This window comes from Crinia signifera, chromosome 7 (assembly GCF_055691185.1).
Source record: "Crinia signifera chromosome 7, ASM5569118v1, whole genome shotgun sequence".
In the NCBI taxonomy this organism is placed as follows: Eukaryota; Metazoa; Chordata; class Amphibia; order Anura; family Myobatrachidae; genus Crinia; species Crinia signifera.
Window position 1 is genome coordinate 151,592,389 of NC_139223.1, and position 24,219 is coordinate 151,616,607.

Sequence of the window (24,219 nt, forward strand, 5' to 3'; positions counted from 1 at the left end):
CAAGATGTTGGGGAAGGATAAGGACTTCCAATACGATAGGACAGCAAAGTCCAGGATCGCAGCATTTCCACAAGAAGGAGAGGAGAGGACTTCACAGGAAACCCATCATCATCAAAGGATTGGAGCGTGGAGTAGGGAGAGATATTAAGTATGGATAGAGCCGCAGGAGAGTAAATGACCTGAGCATGCACAGATACAGGAGCTGTAGAAGTCACAGGATCTTTACTCATAGGCATGTCTTCAGACTGTTAAATAAACTTGAAAGCTTGGGATTGGATTCTAAGATAGTTGAATGGATAAGAGCGTGGTTGCAGGACAGAAAACAGAGAGTTGTAGTAAACGGAGTACAGTCAAAGGAGGGAAAGGTTACAAGTGGAGTACCCCAGGGATCTGTACTTGGACCAGTGCTTTTTAATATCTTTATTGGTGATATTGTAAATGGAATTGAGGGTAAAATGTGCCTTTTTGCAGATGACACAAAGGTATGCAACAGGGTAGACACACCAGGAGGGGTAAAACAAATGATTGATGATCTAGGTAGATTAGAGGAATGGTCAAGAGAATGGCAACTACAGTTTAATGCCAAAAAATGCAAAATCATGCACTTGGGTTGCAAAAATTCAAAGACTAAATATAGTATAAATGGCACTATAATGGAAACTACTGAGGAAGAGAGGGATCTAGGTGTCACTATTTCAGGGGACTTAAAGGCAGGTAGGCAATGTAACAAAGCAATGAAGAAGGCAAGTCAGATGCTTGGTTGCATAGGGAGAGGTATCAGCAGTAGAAAGAAAGAAGTAATAATGCCACTGTATAGGTCATTGGTACGACCTCATCTAGAGTATTGTGTTCAGTTCTGGAGGCCATATCTCCAGAAGGATATAAATACATTAGAGACTGTACAAAGAAGGGCAACTAAAATGGTGCATGGCCTACATCACAAAACGTACCAGGAAAGACTAAAAGATCTTAATATGTATACTTTAGAGCAGAGAAGAGAAAGGGAAAGGGGGGACATGATGGAAACTTTCAAATATATCAAGGGTTTTAACAAGGTACAGGGGGAGACATTCTTCACAGGAAGAGTAGCAACAGAACACGAGGACATGCACTGAAACTAGAGGGAGGAAGATTCAGGGGAAATTTGAGGAAGAATTACTTCACAAAAAGAGTAGTAGATAAGTGGAATATCCTCCCATCAGAGGTGGTAGAGGCAAATACAGTAGTACAATTTAAACATGCTTGGGATAGGCATATTGATATCCTTACAAAAAAATAAGGATCAAATATGGTTTGAGGTAACATGTTTAAAAAAGGGGCAGACTAGATGGGCCAAGTGGTTCTTATCTGCCGTCAAATTCTATGTTTCTATGTTTCTATCAAGCATAGCAACATCCTTCTTTGTAGTACAGGGCTCAGAAGAGACATCTCTTTGTAAGCCTTCCAGCTGGTTAAGAAGTCGATTAGTGGAGTTATAGATCGCCCACAGGATATTTTGTATAGGATCTTCCATGTCTAAACACACTGCACACTTTGCTAAATTCTTAGTGTCACTGTAGCTGTGGAGAAGAAAATGGCAGTGGCTAGCACACCGCCAAATATAAAATAGAGTCCAGTAGCTGTAATCCCCCACAGCAATTATTCAAGTACTGTGTGTTCCATACAGGTGGTATTGTATCAGAAAGGAGTGTTGTACCAGGTAGGCTATATAGGCAGCTCAGGAAATCTTCACAGGTAGCAGTCCCAAGCAGTAGCACTAACACACACACACACATTTTAAAGATGGCGCTGGTGTTGCATTCTAGGCAGGATTTATTATGGGATGTAGCGACTGCAATCGCTGCAAAATTGAAATATACTGTCCCTACATACCCATAGAAAGGCTTCGATATGTGTACTGTAGATGAACCAAGATGCAGAGGTCCAATACAGGAAAGTGCTCACTCGAGTAACACAGCAGCACAGCGCAGCGCAGACCTCAAACAAATGGCCTGCAAGTGGAGGTCCTCAGAACAGAAGCTGAGCGGGCGGCGAACAGGAGATACAGCAGGTCCAATTGACTCCCCAATACCTCAGCGTGCTGCAACACCACATCCTCCAAAATGGCGCCCGGGCGCAGAGCCGCAGGAGACCATGCAGGCCAGGAGTCCCACCGCTGTCGCCGCCGGCTGTCCTCGGCGGCACCAAGCACGCACCTACTTCCCCAGGAGGTCCAGGGTGAGTGTGGGTGAGACGGGGGGCGAGCAAGCTCCCTGAAGCAGGATATATACAGGGAGTTTAACGGAGCTCACTCTCCCCACCGCCGCTCACCAGTCCGGCCAAGCCACGCTTCTACAATGTGTCTTTTTAAGAGTCTACAGTGTATAAGCAGTAACTCCAATAACTGAAGTCTATGTTAATATGGATTTCTATTTCACCATAGGTGCAGTATAGATCACAGCCAGTACTTTTATGGTATTATCCTTCACTGGTGACTTAGTGGATAATTTGCAACTTAGAATCAATGCAGGGTGCAGACCATAGGGGGGTTAAACTGCTCCAGTTTATGCTCGCTGCTCGGCATATAATACCAGGGTAGCTGCTCTGCATATAGTATTGCTGCAGCACTTAGAGATTCCTGGGATGCGCTGACTCCCCCTCTCCCTTCTCTGTCCCTCCTTAAGGTCCGACCAACCTCCTTATTTGGGTCCCAGACACTCCTCCTTGGTGTCACTGCGGGGCATCCCTGTCACTAGAGCCGCGCCTTCTCCTCCTCCAGCCAGACTTAAGAATACCGATGTGTTTTTTTTTTTTTAACATATAAGAACAATCACCAACAATTTGAATACATTAAATGTTTACTGACAGATTTCCAAAATAGGGCCAAGAATATACAATACTCGGGTGTACCACTCTATTAACAACTGTAGGGCACCCTAATTGGTCATATGTTAATATTCGTGGAGGTCTACGTACTCTGGCTGGTAGAGGAGGTTCAATTAGATAATCAGTTACAGAAATGTCACTCCCCCAGCTCTCTTCCGGAAATACATAGTTCTCAATTAATTCTGGCTCTCTGTTTGTGGCCAGTGGAGTTCCTGTATCCGCTATTGGGTTCAAGTTCAAATCCCACATGGATGCTGGCTTGGTAGTTCCATCTTGGTAGAAATACCCCACTTCTGTGTCCATCTCCTCATCTCTGCCCTCTTCAGTTAACGGACCAACAGAAGAGGTAATTTTATTTTCTTTAGCAGGTATTGGTGCTGATTCACGACTCTCTTTATCCTCACTAGGAGGAAACACAATATCCTGAGTAATGGGTAATAAATGTTGGCGATGATAGGTAAGTATAGGTCCTTTTTTATTTTCGGGAACTATCTGATACACTGGTATATCAGGCAACTTCTTTATCACAAGATAAGGGGTGTCTCTCCATCGATTAGTGAGTTTCTGTTTTCGAGGACAGCCCAGTCTCTGGAGAAGGACGCGATCTCCCGGCACTAACACTTGTTCTTTTAAGTTTCGGTTATACAATGCTTTATTCTTTTCATTTTGTTTTTTCGCTGAGTCTTGAGCCAAATTGTATGCATTATTGAGTTCTTCCTCAAGTTGGCAACATACTTTGAATGAGAAGGGGCTTTTACAGTAGTGGGAGAAGTGCCGAGGCTAATGTCAATGGGGAGTCTTGCCTCTCGACCAAACATTAGTAAATATGGGGAGTAGCCAGTGGCTTCATTTCGGGTACAGTTATATGCATGAACTAGATGACAAATGTATTTGTTCCACTGGGTTTTCTGTTTCGGGTCTAATGTACCCAGCATGTTTAGTAGAGTTCGGTTGAACCGCTCCGGCTGAGGATCTCCTTGTGGATGATAGGGAGTAGTTCGGGATTTCCTTATCCCACACAAGTCGCACAGCTCCCGGATGAGATGACTCTCGAAATCGGGGCCCCGATCAGTGTGAATGCGTGCGGGTAGACCATAATGTATAAAAAACTTTTCCCAGAGGGTTTTGGCCACAGTGATTGACCTCTGGTCGGGTGTCACAAAGGCTTGGGCATATCGGGTAAAATGGTCGGTTATTACCAGAATGTTACTATTTTTTCCATTTGGGCTCTCGAAGGAAAGGAAATCTATGCAGTCGAGTTCCATGGGTCCTGAACTTTAAATATTGACTAGATTTGCCGCATGCTGTGGTAACGACTTCCGTAGAATGCAATTTCGGCACTTTCGACAATACTCCTCAATGTCTCGATTCATCATTGGCCAATACACCCGTTCAGATATTAAATGTTGAGTTTTATCATATCCTAGGTGTCCGTGTTGGTCATGAAGTGCATTCAACACCATGGGTACTAGTTCAGCGGGTAGGACTAACTGTTCTTTATCTACACCGGAGGGATTTTTAGTTCTTCGATACAAGATCCCTTGTTTTACAACCAACTTCTTTCGTTGTCGACACAATACTTTATACCTTAAGGTCACGGGAGGGAGAAAAGCAGAAGTTGATTTCCGTTGACATAGCCGCAACATAGATCCTATCTCAGGGTCATCCTTCTGAGCTTGATGTAGCTGTTTCTTGGACCATTTAGGTAAATTTCTCATTTCCTTTGTGGTAATCCAACAATACATCAGTGGCAATGATTTTCCAGAAGCTCCCAGTGCGCTAACCCTTTCAGGCAGTTGCTGTTGTATGTAGGACACTTGGTGACATAATCCTTGTAGAGCTGGAGCCGGTACCTCTACCCAGTCATCGTTCTCACTACTCGTGCTAGAATGAGGTAGTCTGGATAAAGCATCAGCATCAATGTTATTGATTCCTGGTTTATATCTCAAGATAAAATTGTAATTGGAAAGAGCTGCCAACCACCGGTGCCCTGTAGCATCAAGTTTTGCAGTGGAATTGATGTACGTTAGGGGATTGTTGTCAGTATGCACTGACATGCATATAGATAGTCATGGAATTTTTCCACCACCGCCCACTTGAGAGCCAGAAATTCCAGTTTGTGAACTGCATAGTTCTTTTCACTAGCAGAGAGGCTTCGACTAATATAGGCTATCGGGCGTAGAACCGTATCTTGCCATCAATATGCACTTCATAGGGTAATTCAGGGTTGGCATAGGCTAATACAGGGGAGTGAGTCAACTGATGCTTTAATTGTTGAAAAGCGTGGTCACACTCTTCTGTCCAGCGTTCCCCAAATTCCTCTGTTGTCTTATAATACTTTCCAGTAGGATTTCGATGTTTTCCCACAGGGGGATATCCTTTGGTAAGTTCTGTGAGAGGTTTAGCAATTTGAGAGTATTGTGGAACAAAGCGTCGGTAGTAGCCGCTGAATCCCAAAAACGACCGCAAGTCTTTCAATTTCAGTGGTTTAGGCCACTGCCGATATCTTATCAGGGTCCGTAGATACTCCATCCCTGCTGACTACATGGCCTAAATATTTGACTGTGGTCTGTCACAGCCGACATTTATCGATGGACAGCTTCAATCCCTTGTGATGTAACCTTTCCAGTACTTTCATTAGCCGTTGGTTGTGTTCTTCTAATGTCTTCCCGAACACAATGACATCGTCGAGGTAAACCAATACTTCACGGTAACACATGTCTCCAATTACTTTCTCCATCGTCCGCTGAAAAGTTGCAGGGGCCCCTTTTATACCTTGCGGCATTTTGAGAAACTTGAAAAAACCCTATCGGACAAATAAAGGCTGTCTTAGCACAATCATCTGGGTGCATTGGTATTTGATAGTATCCGGATCTGAGATCAAATACAGAGAACCATTGGCTCCCTTGAAGACAGTCCAGAGCTTCTTCCACTTTTGGTACGGTATACTGATCTTCAAGAGTTCTATTATTAAGAGTCCGGTAATCTATGCACAATCTTATATCTCCGTTCTTTTTCCGTGCCACTACAATGGGTGAAGCGTAAGGGCTTTGCGATTCAGCAATGACTTGGTTCTCAAGTAGATATTTTAAATGAAGGCGCACATCTTCAAAATTGGCGGGAGCCAATCTTCTTGACCTTTCTCGGAAAGGAGTATCGTCAGTCAATCGGATTCGGTGTTCCACCCCAGTAACCGTTCCTAAATCCCAATCACTAAAGGAAAATACTGAATCAAGTACTCGCATGTCCCGGATAAGTTGTTCTTGGTCATCATAGGAGATGTCGCTTACTTTAAAGCACTCAATTATCCTAGTGGTGAATGAAATAGGATCAACCTCATCATTTTGAGAGGGTGCGATATTCTTCTGGGTTATCAAGGAGTTAAGTGACTGTGGAGGTTATTCTGATCGGAGCGGCCAAACGTGCGTACGTTCACTATTAGCGTACGCTCTCCGTACGCGGCCGTTGGGGTTAAGTCCACCCACAAATCAGCCGCATACGTACGGCCAGAAACAACGTCGAAGGGGAGTGGCGTACAATTGAGCGTACGCCAACGTACACGGACGGACCAGCCCTTACACACCGACAACTGGCGTACAACAGAGCGTACGCCACCGTTTACGGACGTCTCTCGTCCGTCTTCCCACCGACTTCTTGCGGCTATCTGAGCGTACGCCAGCTTGCACGGACGGGTCCCTATTGTTTTCAATAGAAAACTCAGCTTATGTCACCGCTCGTGCGAGTGAGCGTACGTCCGTGTACGCTGGCATACCCTTCACATGTATGGACCTGCAAATCTTGCCTTTCAACTAAAATTCAGACAATTAATTAATTATTCTAATTGTTATTCAATTATTGTTTTCTATTAACTCAATTGTCTACCTTAATAAAGACCCTAATAAAACAACATTTTAACCCTCATTACATGTATATTTGTTATGTTCTAATGTGGCATTTTAATCACTATCTATGTGTCCCCACATTGCTTTTACTTTTAAATAAATTTATGTTGGTGTTTGTGTGTATGTACTAAATTATGTCCATAATTGGTTTGTCCAAAATGTGTAACATGTATACCTACCCTGATGTTATGTGTGATGTTTTAATCTAACAACATTAAAAATTCATGCATTTTCACTATGTGTTATTTAACTCAAAAACACACAAATTCACACATCAATGGTTACCCCTCACCTCAAATTACCAATCTAACTTACATTACACATCTGTATGTACCTGCTCTTACAAACCCTCTCACATATTTATGATTAAAAACACAGGAAACTTCTAACTTTTCAAAAACATTTATTTCAACAAAACAGAGTAAGGGGGGAAAAAAAAAATTAAAGGAGGGCCTCCAGTCGACCAAAAAGAATAGTCAAATAAAATAATGTCAGGAAGATTTCCCGCAGAATTTCCTCCACATCATCCTGGTGCTGTTCTGTGTCTGTAGTGAAGGGAAAAAAAACATTACAGTATATTTTAATATATCATATACACAAATGTTTGTTGCATTGTAACATAATATGAATTTGGGAGTTAACTGTGAAGGCCACATACATTTTACAACTACATTGAAGATGTGTCTGCTGTAAACACGGTCCAAAATACTATTCTGTTGACACACACATACTGTACATATTACATAACATTAAATTAATTACTCCTTCTTGGATGGATGTATGCTGTATCCCAATTGGTAGTTTTGTTTTGGGGGACTCACCTCTAACCTCACAATTAGGCTGTGCTATTTAAGGGTTATGACCAGTGTTCCCTCTAAGCTGTGCGCGTGTGCGCGCGCACACAACTCGCCGAGCCCGCGCACAGACATTACAACTGAGCACACAAAGGTTAAAATCTTGTTTTAGTGTGCCACGAGTTTAATAAGGTTGAAAATCACTGCTATAGTCTATATGTGTGGTGTGTGAAGTCTGTAAACATTCAAATTGCTTTATTAACTCAACAGAACTCGAATCCTAGGCCTGTATACGTTGTGACGCACAAAAATGTACATTTCCTTCCAAAGTTGCACAGCCAATATCTTTTTCTGCACAAAGCCTTCGTAAAATTAGAGGGAACATTGGTTATGACATTGTTGTGGCTTAAGCACTCCTTACTATTTAAAATTTAGGACATTGCTGTACAAATTATAGGCCTAAAGCTATGTTTGTAAAGCATGCATCCGCATGGCCTCACACACTATTAACAAAACAATCTCTAAATTTATGTTGCACATCATGCTGGGAAGTGGAGTTACACAACACCTGGATCCACATAACTACAACACCACTAATGTCGGATATGTCATTGGATGTACTGTTATGTCAATTATTCAAGGGGTGAGGCATGGCCACACTCAAAAAAAAACACCAAGGGGACCCTTGTTCCTGGAGAAGGACAGGCCACACCTCATGGTCGCCCTGCAGTGATATGTTGCAACTAATGTTGATGTTGGATACACATATGTGGTTGTTGTGATTGTTTATGTGTAGAAATGTGTAGGTAAACATTAGACACATTATTTACTTACGGCTAGTTGAGCCATCCTGCTCGCCGCTGGTTGGGTGTGCGGTGGTTGGGGGGGTCAGGAGCAAGGGGGATGGGATAGGACTTGGGATACTGGTAGTGGGTTGGAGTGGGGATTGGAGAGGTTTGGGGGTGGGTGGTGGAGAGGTGTAGGGGGGTTGGAAATGGGGTGGGGTGGGGGAGGGGGAGGGGGTGTGGGTGGGGGTTGGGGAGGGGGTGGGGGAGGGGGTGGGGGTTGGGGAGGGGGAGGGGGTGTGGGTAGGGGTGTGGGTGGGGGTAGGGGTGGGGGTTGGGGAGGGGGTGGGGGTAGGGGAGTGGCTGGTGGAAGGGGATGTTGAAATTTGGTGGGCCCCAGCTGGACCCATTGTCTCCTCCTCTTCCTCCTCCTCTTCCTCCTCCTCTTCCTCCTCCTCTTCCTCCTCCTCGTCTGGCTGCTCCTGGGCTGCCTGCTCCCGGGCTGCCTGCTCCCGGGCTGCCTGCTCCCGGGCTGCCTGCTCCCGGGCTGCCTGCTCCCGGGCTTCTATGCGTGCCCTTGCCCGTGCTGAAATGTTCATGTTGATGGCATAGAAATCGAAGATTGGGTTTCAAAAAAAAGGGGGAAAGAAAAATTCACATTAGTCATGCTCATAACCTTCCAAATTATCATTGCTGTTATATTTCAGACATTTATCATGCAAACTAATTGATATGCTACACCCAAAAACTGAGCAACTACTTAAACCCCCCCATATACACCCATATACACCCCCTATACACCCCCTATACACCCCCTATACACCCCATATACACCCATATACACCCCCTATACACCCCCTATACACCCCCTATACACCCCTATACACCCTATATACACCCCCTATACACCCCCTATACACCCCCTATACACCCCCTATACACCCATATACACCCCCTATACACCCATATACACCCCCTATACACCCCCTATACACCCCCTATACACCCCCTATACACCCCCTATACACCCCCTATACACCCCATATACACCCATATACACCCCCTATACACCCCCTATACACCCCCTATACACCCCCTATACACCCCCTATATACCCCCTATACACCCCCTATACACCCCCTATATACCCCCTATACACCCCCTATACACCCCCTATACACCCCCTATATACCCCCTATACACCCCATATACACCCCCTATACACCCCATATGCACCCCCTATACACCCACATACTCATGAACATATTTATAAAAATTACAGAAATCATTGGGGAAAAAAAACGCAGACATACTAGTAAATAAAAACTTACATCGGGCAATATGGCGGCGAAGTGTGGAAAGCATCACTGGCTGCTGCCGGCGCAGGTCAGACCAGCGCCGCTCAACTTGTGGCAGGCTTCTGCGTACGCCGGTCCGGGCGTAGATTAGCCGGCGGGCAGCATTATATGCCCGCCGCTTGTCCATGTTGGACACATATGGGCCCCTGGGCCCCAGGCGCCGGTCCATGACCTCAAGCAAGGCCAACAGCTCCTGGGTAGAAAACGCCCTAGCCCTGGTTGAAGTCATATTGGCAATGGCGCAGTTATTAATTGCAGGTACATATATCACTTTTGGTGCTTGCTGATTGGTGTAAAAAAATTGTTTGTTTAGTATTAACTTTATTAATCCTTCTTACATTAACAAACTGGATGCGAATAGAAACTTACGCGGACCGTTCTGATATACACACACCATAACCAACAGCATGCTTTCAATGTATAGAGAGACGTACTGTATATACAGTGTGCGGAAAATAATACACGCAACCGTCTACTAATAAATACGCTGATAAAAGGGCACAATACACCGATTTCCATGGAGAGACGTACTGTATATACAGTGTGCTGAAAATAATACATGCAACCGTCTACTAATAAATACGCTGATAAAAAAGGCACAATGCAACATGTTGGCGTATGACAATTTCATACTCATTACATATGTAAGGAAAGCATTATAACGTGATGTTTTGAAATGTGACTCAGAAAGCATACACGAACTCCAACAGATACCAGCTGACAACACTCATCATTGGAATGACAGGTGCACACATTTCACGATGTAGTACACAATGCTCCACAACCTGTGTATGTGCATATACAGGTGATTGATCAGGTGCGTTGAGACCTGCGTAATTTAAGCGGGAATTATCGGCGGGAAATATCGGCGTAAATTAGCAACTACAATGCGGGGAAAAATATACGCCCCCTTGTTCATGGCGGGAGATTACCATATAAATATTCAGTCAGATGCAGGCCAGAATTGCTGCAAACATGTCTAGCTCAGAGGATTCCGCAGCTGAGGACGCTCTACAGAGAGCTACAGCAGAATCCCTGCTTGAAGCTTTGCAGAAGAGGGAACAGGAGCGAAGAAGGAGGGCCCAAGAGAGAAGTAGCCTGCAAGACCAAGCGGGCCCCTCACTAACAGGCCCTGTTCAAACTGCACCAGCTCCACAAGGGCCAAGCAACCAGCCAGAACAAGAGGTTGCATCTCTCCAAACAGGTGTGACCCAGCAGGTGCATGGTGAGAGAACTGGGGCCACCAGAAAACGAGCTGCAACATCTAGGGTGAGGACTGAGCAGGATACCACCACCAAAAAGAGAAACCCTGCATTTGTAGAGGCAGAATTGCGAATTTTAGTGCCCAGGGCACGCGAATGGAGAGAATTGGCAACCAGGAAGCCGGGTGCCAGTGCAAGGAGAAACCTTTGGGACAAGATCACAGAGGAAGTGAACCAGGTGTCACCAGTGGTCAGAGATTGGCTAGCGGTGAAGAAAAGGCAAGTGTGTTTGTCCCCCTGATAATGTCATATGTGTGTACATATGTTACATGTATGTTTTGAGAATAATAGAAAGGTGTGTTTGTAGATAGTGCTACACTTCAATGTCACATGTGAACACAACCATGTCTAATAACCCACATTTATATATGAAACATGCACCATTGGTGTGATGTGAGGTTATGGGCACAGTTCTGCTCATGTGAAGTATGTGAAGTATGTGATGGGACAAGAGAAAGTGTGTTTTTGAAAGAGTTGTTGTAACATGTTCCATATGATGCTACTGAAACAAGAATGACCAAACTGTGCACATGTAGCTGGTGAGAAACTACACATCCCAGTATGCCATCCCATAGTTAAATTACTCCATAATAACCACACTGTCAAGCTATGGTGGAATGTGTAGTTTCACAACAGGTGGAGGTGCATAATTTGGCCATGGATGATGTCATTTCTGCATAGTGATCTATGTATGTGCATTTAGTGGCCTAATGAATGAGATGAGACACTGAAATGCCTCCTAATGGAGACATTAATGTGTGTGTGGGACACATATGGCTAAAAAACATAAGATCACCCACCCTAGGAAATGTCACGTAGCACAGTGGTGCACATATCTCATGGTGATATTTGTATTTTTAAACTTGTAGGTGGACAGACATCAAAACGACACTGAAGAGGAAGATGACTGACCGGTACAACCACAGCATGTCCACCGGGAGGGGGCCTATGCCAGATAATTTAGAGTATACCCCCCTGGAGCAGGACGCCTTGGATGTCATTGATGTGGCCGAGGTCAGGGGGATATCCAATATGGATAGTGAGCTCCCGGCGGAGGTCTTTGCTGCTGCTTTTGATGGTAAGTCACAGTAATGCATTGTATTTTGAAAGATATTTTTTTGTGCGTATGTGATGGTGACATTGTTTTCAATTATTATCCTAGAAGAAGCAGAAACCCAGGATGAACCGGCAGCATCTTCCTCTGCAGAGCCACAGGTGGAGCAAGTGGTCCAGCCTCCACCAAGACGACACCCCCAGCCACAGGAGACATGGGATGCCAGCGTGATGGTGATGCTGGAGAGGATCGAGCAGCAAGGGGTGGATGCTGCGGTCCGTCAGCAGCAGGTTGGGGAATTTCTGGCGGATTGGAAGGCCACAAACAGGCAGCAGTGTGAGGCCTTCAACCGCATGAATGACACTCTGGCGGCTGGCATGCAAAGCATTGGCCAACACCTCAGCCGCCAGAATGAAATTCTTGCGGAGCTGCTGACCACCGCCAGGTCCCTAAGGGACAATCCCCCATCTGCTGGCCCACCCCAAGCTGCTCCCCAACCTTCCACCTCTGCTGACCCTCCTGTGTCCACTAGGGGAAGACGCCGCAAGCCATCTGAGCCAAAGGCCCCTGTCCCCAAGGCCCCATCTAAAAAGGGGAAAAAAGGGCCCAAATAATGAGACCTGGTTCACTTCCTCTGTGGTTGGACCCCAAATGTTTAAATTGCACTGGACATCCACTTCCTGAGTTGGCCATCGATCCATTTTCGTGCCATGGGCATTAAAGTTCTTATTTTGACCTCTACAAATGCAGGATACATTTTTGGTGGTGTGTATCTTGCTTAGTATTCACCCTGGTTGTTGCAGTACGTATTCTGGTGTCCCCATTTCTTTCACCATTGCATTTGCAGGGTAACACATGTTTGGAGATATGCAACCTCTTGTTCTGGCTGTTTTTTTATTTTTGTGTCTATTTTATTTGTTTATTTGATTTATGACATTAAAGTGTCAAATAAGCTGTGATGCTGAACAGCAAATAAATTTATTTTACCAATTAAAACAAAATTGTTGTATGTGTAATTTCTTGTGTGAAACAAATACTACATTTATGTGTACTTACTGACCAGGGTATTTTTGAACATTTGTTGAAGTGTGGTAGAAGTTTCCCATGTGTAACCCTCTCCATGGCCATTCCCATGTTCCTATCCAACTTTTCCCTGCTAATTAGTTTGTGTCAGCACATGTGCAGAGCAACTTAATAGGTGAGAAAGCAGTTTGTGTGCAGGTGAAGTAGCTCCTACAGTAGTAGGTAAAAGCAGGTCCAGAACAATGCTTTCCTCATGGAGTGGGTGAGGCAGACAAACAAGGGTCAAAAGGTACATTTGTGTAGGAATGCATATGTGTCCTCCCTAAAAAAAGATGTGTGAATCGGCCAAACATGAGAAAATTGCTTGTGAACAAACATGTATAACTTTTTAAATATATATGATTTTACAGTGTCATAAGCAGATGTAGGAATCCTTTGTTAGAGAGATGTGAGTGCAATAATGTGATTGGTGGCATCTTACATCCAGAGTGTAGTAAAATCCAATTCATAGCAGATCAGATAGTGGTACAGTTCTGTATTTTGGGTACTATACAAAGATTGTGTGCAAAATAGTGGGCATGGGCTTAAAACATTGCTGAAACATACTTTGTAGGTGTTAGATGTGGTTTATGTTATTGTATCATAAATACAAAACCTATGTTTGTATTAGAGTGAACACGTTGACACATGTCGACTTGTGTAGATTGAGTGTGCTACTGTGTAAAGTCTATGAAAGCACGTAGTGAATGTGTATAACTGTTTAACAAATACCTACCTTAGCATATATAAGCAGGTCTTAAAAAGATTCTTACCTTAAATTAAACAAACCTTTAAATGTAGAGAAGTATAGAAAGATAAGCTTCCAATGTGTTTGAGTGCTGTGTGTGGCTTGCAGGTAGTGAAATCATGGTTTTGACTTAATAGACTGCAGCATTGCTTATTACATTCAGGTGTATGTGTTTGAGTAGTAATCAGCGTAAATTAGCAAACCCAGGCGCACGCAGGCATGCGGTATCTGTAGGGGTGGTCTGAGCTGGCGGTTGGCGGGCGCCTGTTTTGTGTCCGAAATGAACGGTGCTTTAGGCGATCGTGCGGTAGTAGCACCGTTCATTTTTGGTGCACACCCCCGTGTACGCCCATATTTACGCCCATTTTCCCTCATTATTTCGGCCGCTCCCCTCAACACGCCCCTATGCCGCCCCCAATGCCCGTACTCTCGCGTACAGGTTTTTTCGCATGGAGAGACCCGTCCGTAAGCGTTGTGGAGTGTTCGCGCCTGCGCATTTGCGATTGTACGCATGCGCAGATCATGAAAAACCCCGGAACGTTCGCGTACGGCCCGGCCGCACCAACCAGAATAAGGCCCTGTGTCTCTCTGTCGGAACCCTGAGATGTACGGTTATCTTGGTTTTGGCACCACTTAGACAAGGTTTTGTATAAATTAGAATTAGTACCCACTATTACAGAAACGACTTCTTGTCCAGAGGGAGAATCAGGACACACTAGGGCTAAAAAAGGCAACGGGTTTGGAGGATCAGCAGTATTGTCCATGAACTGAATGTGAGTAGTCACATATCCCAGGTAGGGATATTTTTGATGACTCAATCCCCATATCACTAGTCCATCAATAGGATTCAAGGGTATATTTGCAAGATGTTGATTGTACCAGCTCTCGAAAATGATTGAGACTTGCGACCCACTGTCCAATAACACTTGACAATACTGTCCATTTATTAACGCTGGGACCATTGGAGCGTCTCCAACTATGCCATGGTACATTAAATTAGACCAATGGTTGCTCCCCATTGAAGTTATATCGAGGAGTTGGGAGTCGATGCGGGGTTCACCGGTGTCCCCTGTAAGTTTCCCGACTGTGCAGAACCCCTTGATTAAGTATTAGTTACTCTTCGGCTGTACCCTCCACTGTGTGGGCATTCAAAACTATGATGGCCTAGTTGACCACAACTATAGCAGGTATAGTTCCTATAGTTTCCCCTATCCTCCGATCTTCTAGTATAGCCTCTTCCACGATTCAGAGGTACTCTTGACTCTTGACGTTCCTTGGGGGCTGGGAGATTGTATGGCAATGAGCTGATCTAATTTTTTGTTCTGTTCTTCCATTAGCTGGTATAATTTATACGATAAATATAGGTAATCAGGGTTTCACTCGGTTCTTGATAAGTATGATTTAATCGGGATAGTATATCTCCTACATCTTCTAAGGTTCCAAAGGAATAGTCGAGGGCATCAAAATAGTCTTTTAGAGTGGCATTACTATTGCTTCTCCTTGTAGCCTGAATGATGCCCATTGCCGGCCCTCGAAGACTTTCGACAATCCGTTGTTTTTTTACATGCTCAGGACATCTCCATTCTTCCGAATGCTGGGAGGCTGCTTCTCTCCAGGCCTCGTAGCTTTCTTCCCCAGTGGGTACCGGAAGAATACCAGAAAAGATGCGCAACCGTCTGCAACCCCCCTCGTAATGCCACCTCTCAAATTGGCTAACCACCCGATCCATTACAGTATCTACGGCCGGTTCTGGCACTTGCTCACGATTAGTGTCGGTTCCTGTAGTAGTGCTGTGGTTTGGATCCCTGTCGGTGATCCCATCACCGGAGTGGATTTCTGGACGCTCTATGGGGTTTTCTCTCCGATGCTCCGGAGGAACCTCAGGCCATATGAGTTTCCAACGTTTAGTTGGCAAATGGGAAATTATGATCTGGGCTGGAATTAAATTGGAGTCTAGTTTACTCAAGTTTGTGATTAATACGGCCCACACTTCTTCTCCCCCATCACGGGTCCTTTCATCAATTAACTTGGGTCGCTGTATGCCATATAATTTATCCACTTCCTCCATAATCTCTTCATCGGAAATGCTGACAAACTTTCCTTCAATCCCAAAACTACAGTCCATATCAAGCCCATGTTTCTGAATCCACTCATGGATATCATGTTTACTTAAACTTTCCATATCTTTTGGTGTGGATCTCAGCAGTGCCTCCATAATGTAACGCTGTCTTCGATCCTGACTATGTGTCTTTTTAGGAGTCTACAGTGTATAAGCAGTAACTCCAATAACTGAAGTCTATGTTAATATGGATTTCTATTTCACCATAGGTGCAGTATAGATCACAGCCAGTACTTTTATGGTATTATCCTTCACTGGTGACTGAGTGGATAATTTGCAACTTAGAATCAATGCAGGGTGCAGACCATAGGGGGGTTAAGCTGCTCCAGTTTATGCTCGCTGCTCGGCATATAATACCAGGGTAGCTGCTCTGCATATAGTATTGCTGCAGCACTTAGAGATTCCTGGGATGCGCTGACCCCCCCTCTCCCTTCTCTGTCCCTCCTTAAGGTCCGACCAACCTCCTTATTTGGGTCCCAGACACTCCTCCTTGGTGTCACTGCGGGGCATCCCTGTCACTAGAGCCGCGCCTTCTCCTCCTCCAGCCAGTCTCCGTCTCACGGGCGGTACCTGTAATGGCACATCCCCTCACCGATGACGCCGGCGGTCACTCCCCTGAATCAACTGCTGCCGCACACGTCTGACCGTCTCCGACTACTTCATCCGTTCACATCTAACGATGACACCCGACCCTATTCGCCAGTCTCTTAGGTAACTTTGTACATCAGCTCCGCTATCCACAGCCGCCTTGCTGCGTCACTCTGCTCCTTCCTTTCTCCTGAGGGTAACGGTTCTTACGTCCTTCTCCGATCCCCCTCTATATATCCTCTCTTTGAGCGGGCTCCACAATCTCTGCCCCTCGCGCACCCCAACTTTATTTAAATCACAACTGGGTGCTGGAACAATTTTTCATTGACTAGTCTCTCCCCCATATGCAGGTGTTTTGGTCCGATCCATACACTATTTTCACCCAGTATAATGCATGGGAAAATCCACCTTGGCTGCAGGAAAGGGGGGTTATGTATATTAGGCATGGAGTCTGTCTAACCCTAGTCTTTTCTATGAAAAGTTATTTTTACAAGTTATGCCCTCTATGATGGATATATGAGATTGAGACTCTGAATCCAGTATCTTTGCAAGAGGGTATCACAATCTCACAGGCGCATGGGGCCTCAATCACAGGGAAAAGAGCCCAAATTGCAGGTGAATTGCATAGTGTATGGGGGGAGGCCTTTAGATCTAGCTTGCTTTCTATGGCATACACCACTGATTGAATGGAGGATACAGAACAATAAGGAACTGGACAGAATGCGCAGCAGACTGCCATGTGTATGAAATGTCTTTATGGGTGATTTCTAGTCTTACAGAAATGGATTCAGATCTTACATATTGATAGACGATCTACTTTTCCAGAGATTAAAAAAGGAGTTGAGAATATTTTATAAAAGGTTTTAGTTTTTTATTAACCCCTTCAGTGGTGTTTTTTTAGGGACCGCTCCCCACTGGGCACGTTTTTTATGGGGAGTACTCCCTAAAAAAAACCCACCACGCTGTCTCCCGGGGCCGGGCAGCGCCGCCGAGCACTGTCAGCCGATGCCCAGCCCTATCCACCGGCAACCCGCCTCTGCCCCAACAACCCAGCACGACGTTACAGTCCTGTTGCAAACTGTAATACAACAGCCAGGTGGGGCGGAGAGGAGGAGGCGCGGCCGGGCAGCGCTGAAGCTAGCTGATTTCAGTGATCATTTCAGCGGCGCTGCCCAGTTCTATGCAGTGGCAATGCCGAGAATTTTCCGGGCTTGCCAGTGTGGGCACTGAAGCATAGCCTGGAAAATTTACGGGATTACCACTGAAGGGGTTAATACCCTGGATGAACCAACTTAAAATCATATTCTTAAATTGTATAATAAAACCAAATGGAATTTACGTAGACGCATGTCTAATGATATTTGATTCTATGGGGGAAACTTACTAAAGCAAAATCGTAAAATATAGGTGTATTCGTATACAGAAATACACCTATTTTTTACACATTCGTATTTTCGGGATTTACTATCCTGAAGATACGCCAATTCGTATTCGTATTGATGGCACATTCGTATTTGTAAATACAAATACGAATGTATACGCCATTGGGAAATACGAATAGGAATCACCATTCAAAAGAATGGTGATTCCTAATTTACTAAGCGTATTAAAATACGGCAAACTGACGATAATTTCCGGCCAAATACGCAAGGAAAATAGGGTTAAAAAATAAATAAATTTAAAACCGGCGTGGGGTCTCCCCCCCCATAGCTGTAACCAGCTCCAGGCTGAAAGAGCCGGGGCTGGTTTTAAAAAATCAGGAAACCACTGACAGTCTGCACGGATCGAGAAGCGAAAAGATTAATCCGGTCTATAAGGCTATAAGTTTGTGTACACACGGGGGGCGATTTTGTGTACACACGGGGGCGATTTTGTGTAATATCGCGGGCAATATGGTCGCTGAGCGACCATATTGCCTGCGATGGGAGTGTGCACCGGCGATATATCGCCGGGTGTGCGCTCCCATTTTTCTCCCCCGTAGTGATCGCTGGTCGCAGGAACATGCTCCTGCGACCAGCTGATTTCCACTACCGGGCTCCCCCGGCAGTTTCTTTTTCATCAGCGACCGTCTCTGTTCGCTGATTCAAACGGGACACTGAGCGATATATCGCTTATCGCGAGCAAAATATCGCTCAGTGATATATCCCCCTGTGTGTACGGGGCTTAACAGTACCTGTCAGGTAATCCCTGTAAAGCAGGCATTCCCAACCACGGTCCTCAAGGCTCAAGGTTTTAGTGATACCCAGGGTTCAGCACAGATGGATTAATCAGAATCACTCAGGTACTAATTAAGTCACCTGTGCTTAAGCCTGGATATCACTAAAACCTGTACTGTTGGTGTGCCTTGAGGACCGTGGTTGAGAATGCCTGCTACAAAGTAATAATCATTACAGATTCAGTATTTATTATATAGGGAGGTGCTGCCCAGGAATCGATATTAATGTAACACAAGAAAAAGAGATTCCAACAAGGGGCACTCAAAACTGACTAGATTTGATAATTAGCATTTTTTTGAATATATTAATTGCTATGAAGTGTCCCAAGAAAATATTAAAATAAAATTTTTAATAGATATTCAATAAAAGAAGCTGTGAAATATCTTTAAAAACAATTGTGAAAGAGTGCAATGATGTGTTAAAGTGTAACAATTTTTTTAAATAAAGCCATCTGTGTGTATGTGGTCTTTTTATAGGTAAGTACCTTATTAATAGGAAGTGACCAGAAATTGTTACTGCTTCTCACGGCCGTAACCAGCACCAGACTCAAAGAGCCGGGCTGGTTTTAAAAAATCAGGGAACAATTGGCACAGGGCTCCGCTGACTTTTTAAAACCAGCACCAGGCTCCAGGGCTGGGTCTGGTTCCCCCAGGCCAAAGCTTTCATCCCTACTGACCAGTCAGCCGGGGCAGGGGTCCCCCCCCCCTCCAGAACTTACCTGACCAGGCTGAAGCCTGGTGCTGTGCCCGGTACCCCCGGGCTGTGGGTACCGGGCTGATTAAAGTGTAAAACATAGAATGAAAAACCATTGTCTAATACTGTGGAACTATGAGTCCCAGCAAGCCTCCCTCGCATGCTGGGACTTGGAGAACCACAAGTCCCAGCATGCGGGGCATTAAAGGGTCCGCTGGAACTTGTAGTTCCACAGTAATAGAAATAGTTAAAAAACACACTGACACCCAATAAAAATAAAGCTTTATTACATCCAAAGCCCATATACATATATATACTGACTTGCCTATCTTGCCCGTAGGAAGGGGGTGCCGGACGCGGTCCCGACAGTCGGGATCCCGACAGTCATTTACCCGACGTCGGGATCCCGACTGTCAAAACTCCGACAGACGGGTGCCCAACGGCCACTGGCTATTCTCCCTCATGGGGGTCCATGACCCCCATAGAGGGAGAATAGAATAGGTGGCAAGCGTAGCGAGACACCGTGCTCACAGCGTGGCGAGCCGACGTCGGGATCCCGACTGTCAAAACTCCGACAGACGGGTGCCCAACGGCCACTGGCTATTCTCCCTCATGGGGGTCCATGACCCCCATAGAGGGAGAATAGAATAGGTGGCAAGCGTAGCGAGACACCGTGCCCACAGCGTGGCGAGCGCAGCGAGCCCACAAGGGGCTTTGTTGCACTCACCGTGCTGTCTGAGTCCGGGCAGTCAGAAGCCTATACCACACCCATAGGAAGGTCCCCAATTCCGGTGTCCTGATGTCCTGGGGCTCCAGGGTCCAGAGTCCTGGGGTCCGGGTCCATTGTCCGCCGAAATCCATAGGGGACCTGTGGAAGGAAATTCTACTCACGGGTCTCCTCCAGCGTAGATCTGTCCTCTTCTCTCCAGCAGTAGTCCACGGTACTTGGCAAAAAAATAAACTGAACACCCAGCACCATCGCACAGTGACAAGTGCTGAATGTTTACATTCAGCGCTTCTCACTCCGAATGACGCTATTGGCCAACTTGGATAAAACAACAGCACACACAATAGCCAGTCCTGATACCCATCCTAGTTGTGCTTTGGATAGCTTTCTCCAAAAACTTTCTAACTTAGGACATTCCCCTATAAGGTTCCCTGTGAAGTGGTTGTCACAGAGACTGCCCAGTGACTAGGTCAGTCCTTAGCCTCTAAAGAGCCTAGTACCTATCCCACTCCTCTGATGCTCCCCAATGGATTGTCAGCCTCAGCACATTGGCAGGAATAATGTGTTCTCCCCAGCAATCACAATACAGATTTAATAGACTTACATGTAATCACAACTGGAGCTACTGAAATAACAAGGGACATATGTAATGACGACTAAGTTGACTGGAAGGGTGGGTTAACTGACAATTTTTTTTTTTCAAACCCGGGAATCATTTGCAAAGCAAAACTATGCCTTGTAAATGAATACTGCTTTAAGAAAAAGTCCCGCTCCTCTGTTCAACTTGGGCGTCATTATATCTGACTCCAAACTCTGCCATAAACTGTAAAATGCATTTTGGTGCAACATCACGGGGCAGGTGGCGACAAATGAAAACCTAAAGATTTATCTAAAGAGAGCTACACCCATCAAAACGAGTTGACCAAGTTTGGTAAATGCTGTATTTTGGACTTCAAACCTACTTCCAATCTGCTGCCCATCAGTTTCTAAACTTCTCCAAATACACTGCTTAGTAAATTTGGGTGTGGTATTGCGGTCCGGCAATCGGGATCCCGACGGTCAGTATCCAGGTGCTCTGAAAGTGGGGCGAGTGCAAAGAAGCTCCTTGCGGGCTCAGTGGCTCACTTCCCTCACCACAGGTTCTATTCTCCCTCTATAGGGGTTGGGGACCCCCACAAGGGAGAATAGCCATTGTCTGTCTGGATCCCAACTGTCGGGCAGTCATCCGGCACCCAGTAAAGGGTTTTTTTTTTTTTTAGGAGGATTTATATATTTCTTCAGTGAAGATAATTGTACTTATGTTCCACATGGTTTATCCATCTTCCAGATCCCACCTCCACACTGTTGACTATAAATGACGAGGAGGAAAATGCTTTTGTTAGTAGATATTTGAAGGCTGATACACTTCTCACCAATAGAGTTTGGCTCGGCATCAATTCCAGCGCGAAGGGTAAGTGACTGAGGCTGCCTAGCTCCTGGGTCTTATTCCCTGTCATGCTCTCCTATTTCTTTATGAATAGGACACTGTAAATTCTAAACAGTTACTACACTCGCTCTGTTGGCAATGCTGCGAGGCCCTTTTCTAATTTATGGTTGAACCGGTGGTGATGGGGGGTAGAGGCACTGGTAGTGAAAATTGGGGGGGGGGGGGGGATATTGTGAGGGAGCAGAGACTCAGGTGGTGAGGGAGTTCCAGAGGCACAAGCGGTGAGGGGGACAGACTCATAACGAGGACAGAGATACTGATGGGGAAGAGGGAAGAAGCACCAGATGGGAGGAAGGTACACGTTGGGAGACAGCAGAGGCACAAGCAGTGAGGTGGACAGACTCAACAAGGGGACAGAGATACTGATGGGAAGAGGGAAGAACTTAGAAGCACCAGTGGGGAGGAAGGTACACGTTGGGAGACAGCAGAGGCACAAGCAGTGAGGGGGACAGACTCATAACGAGGGGACAGAGATACTGATGGGAAGAGGGAAGAAGCACCAGTGGGGAGGAAGGTACATGTTGGGAGACAGCAGAGGCACAAGCGGTGAGGGGGACAGACTCATAACGAGGGGACAGAGATACTGATGGGAAGAGGGAAGAAGCACCAGTGGGGAGGAAGGTACACGTTGGGAGACAGCAGAGGCACAAGTGGTGAGGGGGACAGACTCATAACGAGGGGACAGAGATACTGATGGGAAGAGGGAAGAAGCACCAGTGGGGAGGAAGGTACACGTTGGGAGACAGCAGAGGCACAAGCGGTGAGGGGGACAGACTCATAACGAATGGACAGAGATACTGATGGGAAGAGGGAAGAAGCACCAGTGGGGAGGAAGGTACAGGTTGGGAGGCAGTATAGGCACAAGTGGGAACGAATATGGATCAGATTTTAATGGGGTAGTGGTGTGACTGACGCTGCTGCACATATCTAATGCTTCTATACTGTATATGTCATGAGGTGAGTTTATTGAGTGCAGCTTGTAGACAGTAAGTTGTGTTGCATGGCTGAGGTGCATACTGCCTCTATGGCAATAGGCAGTATCTTGCATGCAAATCTTATAGCCCTGTGATGATCCCAGTCGGCAGCGCCAGAGTCTCTGACAAATGCCCACTGGGATCACTGTTGCACAAGGTGCTTGACCTTTAACTGACACACTCTTGTCTTGACAACGCTCTCCACTCACATCAGTGCCTTGATCACAAGTTACTTCCATGCTAAGCCCCCGATAGAATCTATGTTCCAGAGGTTCCTCAGACCTGTGCAGAGTTCATACATTTATTAATTGTAAAAATAATTTTATTGCTGGTTGAAATTTCAGCGTCATGAACTGAATTAAGGCAATAGCATTTACAGTGTAGCAAATATTGGAGCTTTTCTTACTCTGAAATCCTTCATGGTGGTTTTCCCCCTCGGCACATGAGGCAAGTGCCTAGTGTTGACACTTGCTGGGAGGACACAACAGCATGCTTATTACATCAGAGCCCTGCTAGGCCGATGCCCAGATGAGGCCAGGTGATTCTTTTATGATTAAGCAACTGGTGAGAGAGGAGTGGGCAATGGTCAGTAAATTGCGGTGGGGGAGTGAGGTTGGTAATACTTTGGCAGTCTGGAGGCCCCAACCTGAAGGCGGCAGTGACATGATGGTGACCGATAATGTTGCCCCTGGTAACTGAGGGCTTGATTCTAAAATTTCTAGTATGGCACAGTCTCAGGGGAGCAATATGGTACAAGTAGCATGTTCATGCTGCAGAGGCTTCTAAAGGAAAAATTATGCCACCTGCCATCACCTGTATTCCACAAGCTACATGCAAGTGCATCCCTCAGCCATTTAAATAAACCAAAGCTTACTCAGATTGGCCATCCTCTGCCGGGTCTAGGAAGTCTATGGGCCAGATGGATGAAGCTTAAAAAAGTGACAATCAAACAGCTGTTGTCTCCTGACTGTCACTTTTCAAACCCAGTCTGGAACATGACAGTTATGAGCTGATTGGCTGTTTGTTTGTCATACTCCATTGTATCACTTTTTTAAGCTTGATACTTATGGGCTCGACACACACTGGGCGGCATTCAGGCATTTTCTGAGCGATTTTACGAAATCACTCCGAAAATGGCTGAAAACGCATGTAAATCACTTTGTGTGTATACCACACAGCGACTTAAATCCACGCCCCGCTGTTCTGAATCTGCTCATGATTCCAAACGGCCCCGCTGGTATTCGAGAAACCAGGACTGGCTATGCACATGGGGGGAACAAAAATTTATATTGCGCTGGTCCATAGGTTCACAGGTTCCCAAGTCTGAATTTGGGCTTCTTTCTGGTTCTAAGTAGAGCTGCTGCTTTACTTCATGGCAACAGAAAGATTTTTTTTTATTAAAGCTCACCACTGTTGCTGGTTCAGGGTTCGAAAATACTCGCTATGGCACGTTTTTTACCCACTTTTGATGAGCAGGGACTCATTTTTTGAAAATGGCTGCGTCCGCAGAAACTCGCTCCTCCCGGACGTCGTGCGCAGCATTCTAGCATTTTCTCCGTGCAAGGATCACAAAATTAATGGGACAC

The 24,219-nt window shown here is 45.5% G+C and overlaps 1 protein-coding gene across 2 annotated transcripts in view; it reads left to right on the top strand.

Annotated features, from left to right (window-relative positions):
* Positions 1-24,219, top strand: part of LOC146020677 (lymphocyte antigen 75-like) — a 341,840-nt gene that overhangs the window by 94,955 nt on the left and 222,666 nt on the right. For both annotated transcript variants that reach the window (XM_083153965.1, XM_083153966.1), the window contains exon 25: positions 21,501-21,623. In XM_083153965.1, coding sequence (XP_083010091.1) covers positions 21,501-21,623 — 123 coding nt within the window. The remainder of the gene's footprint in view (positions 1-21,500; positions 21,624-24,219) is intronic.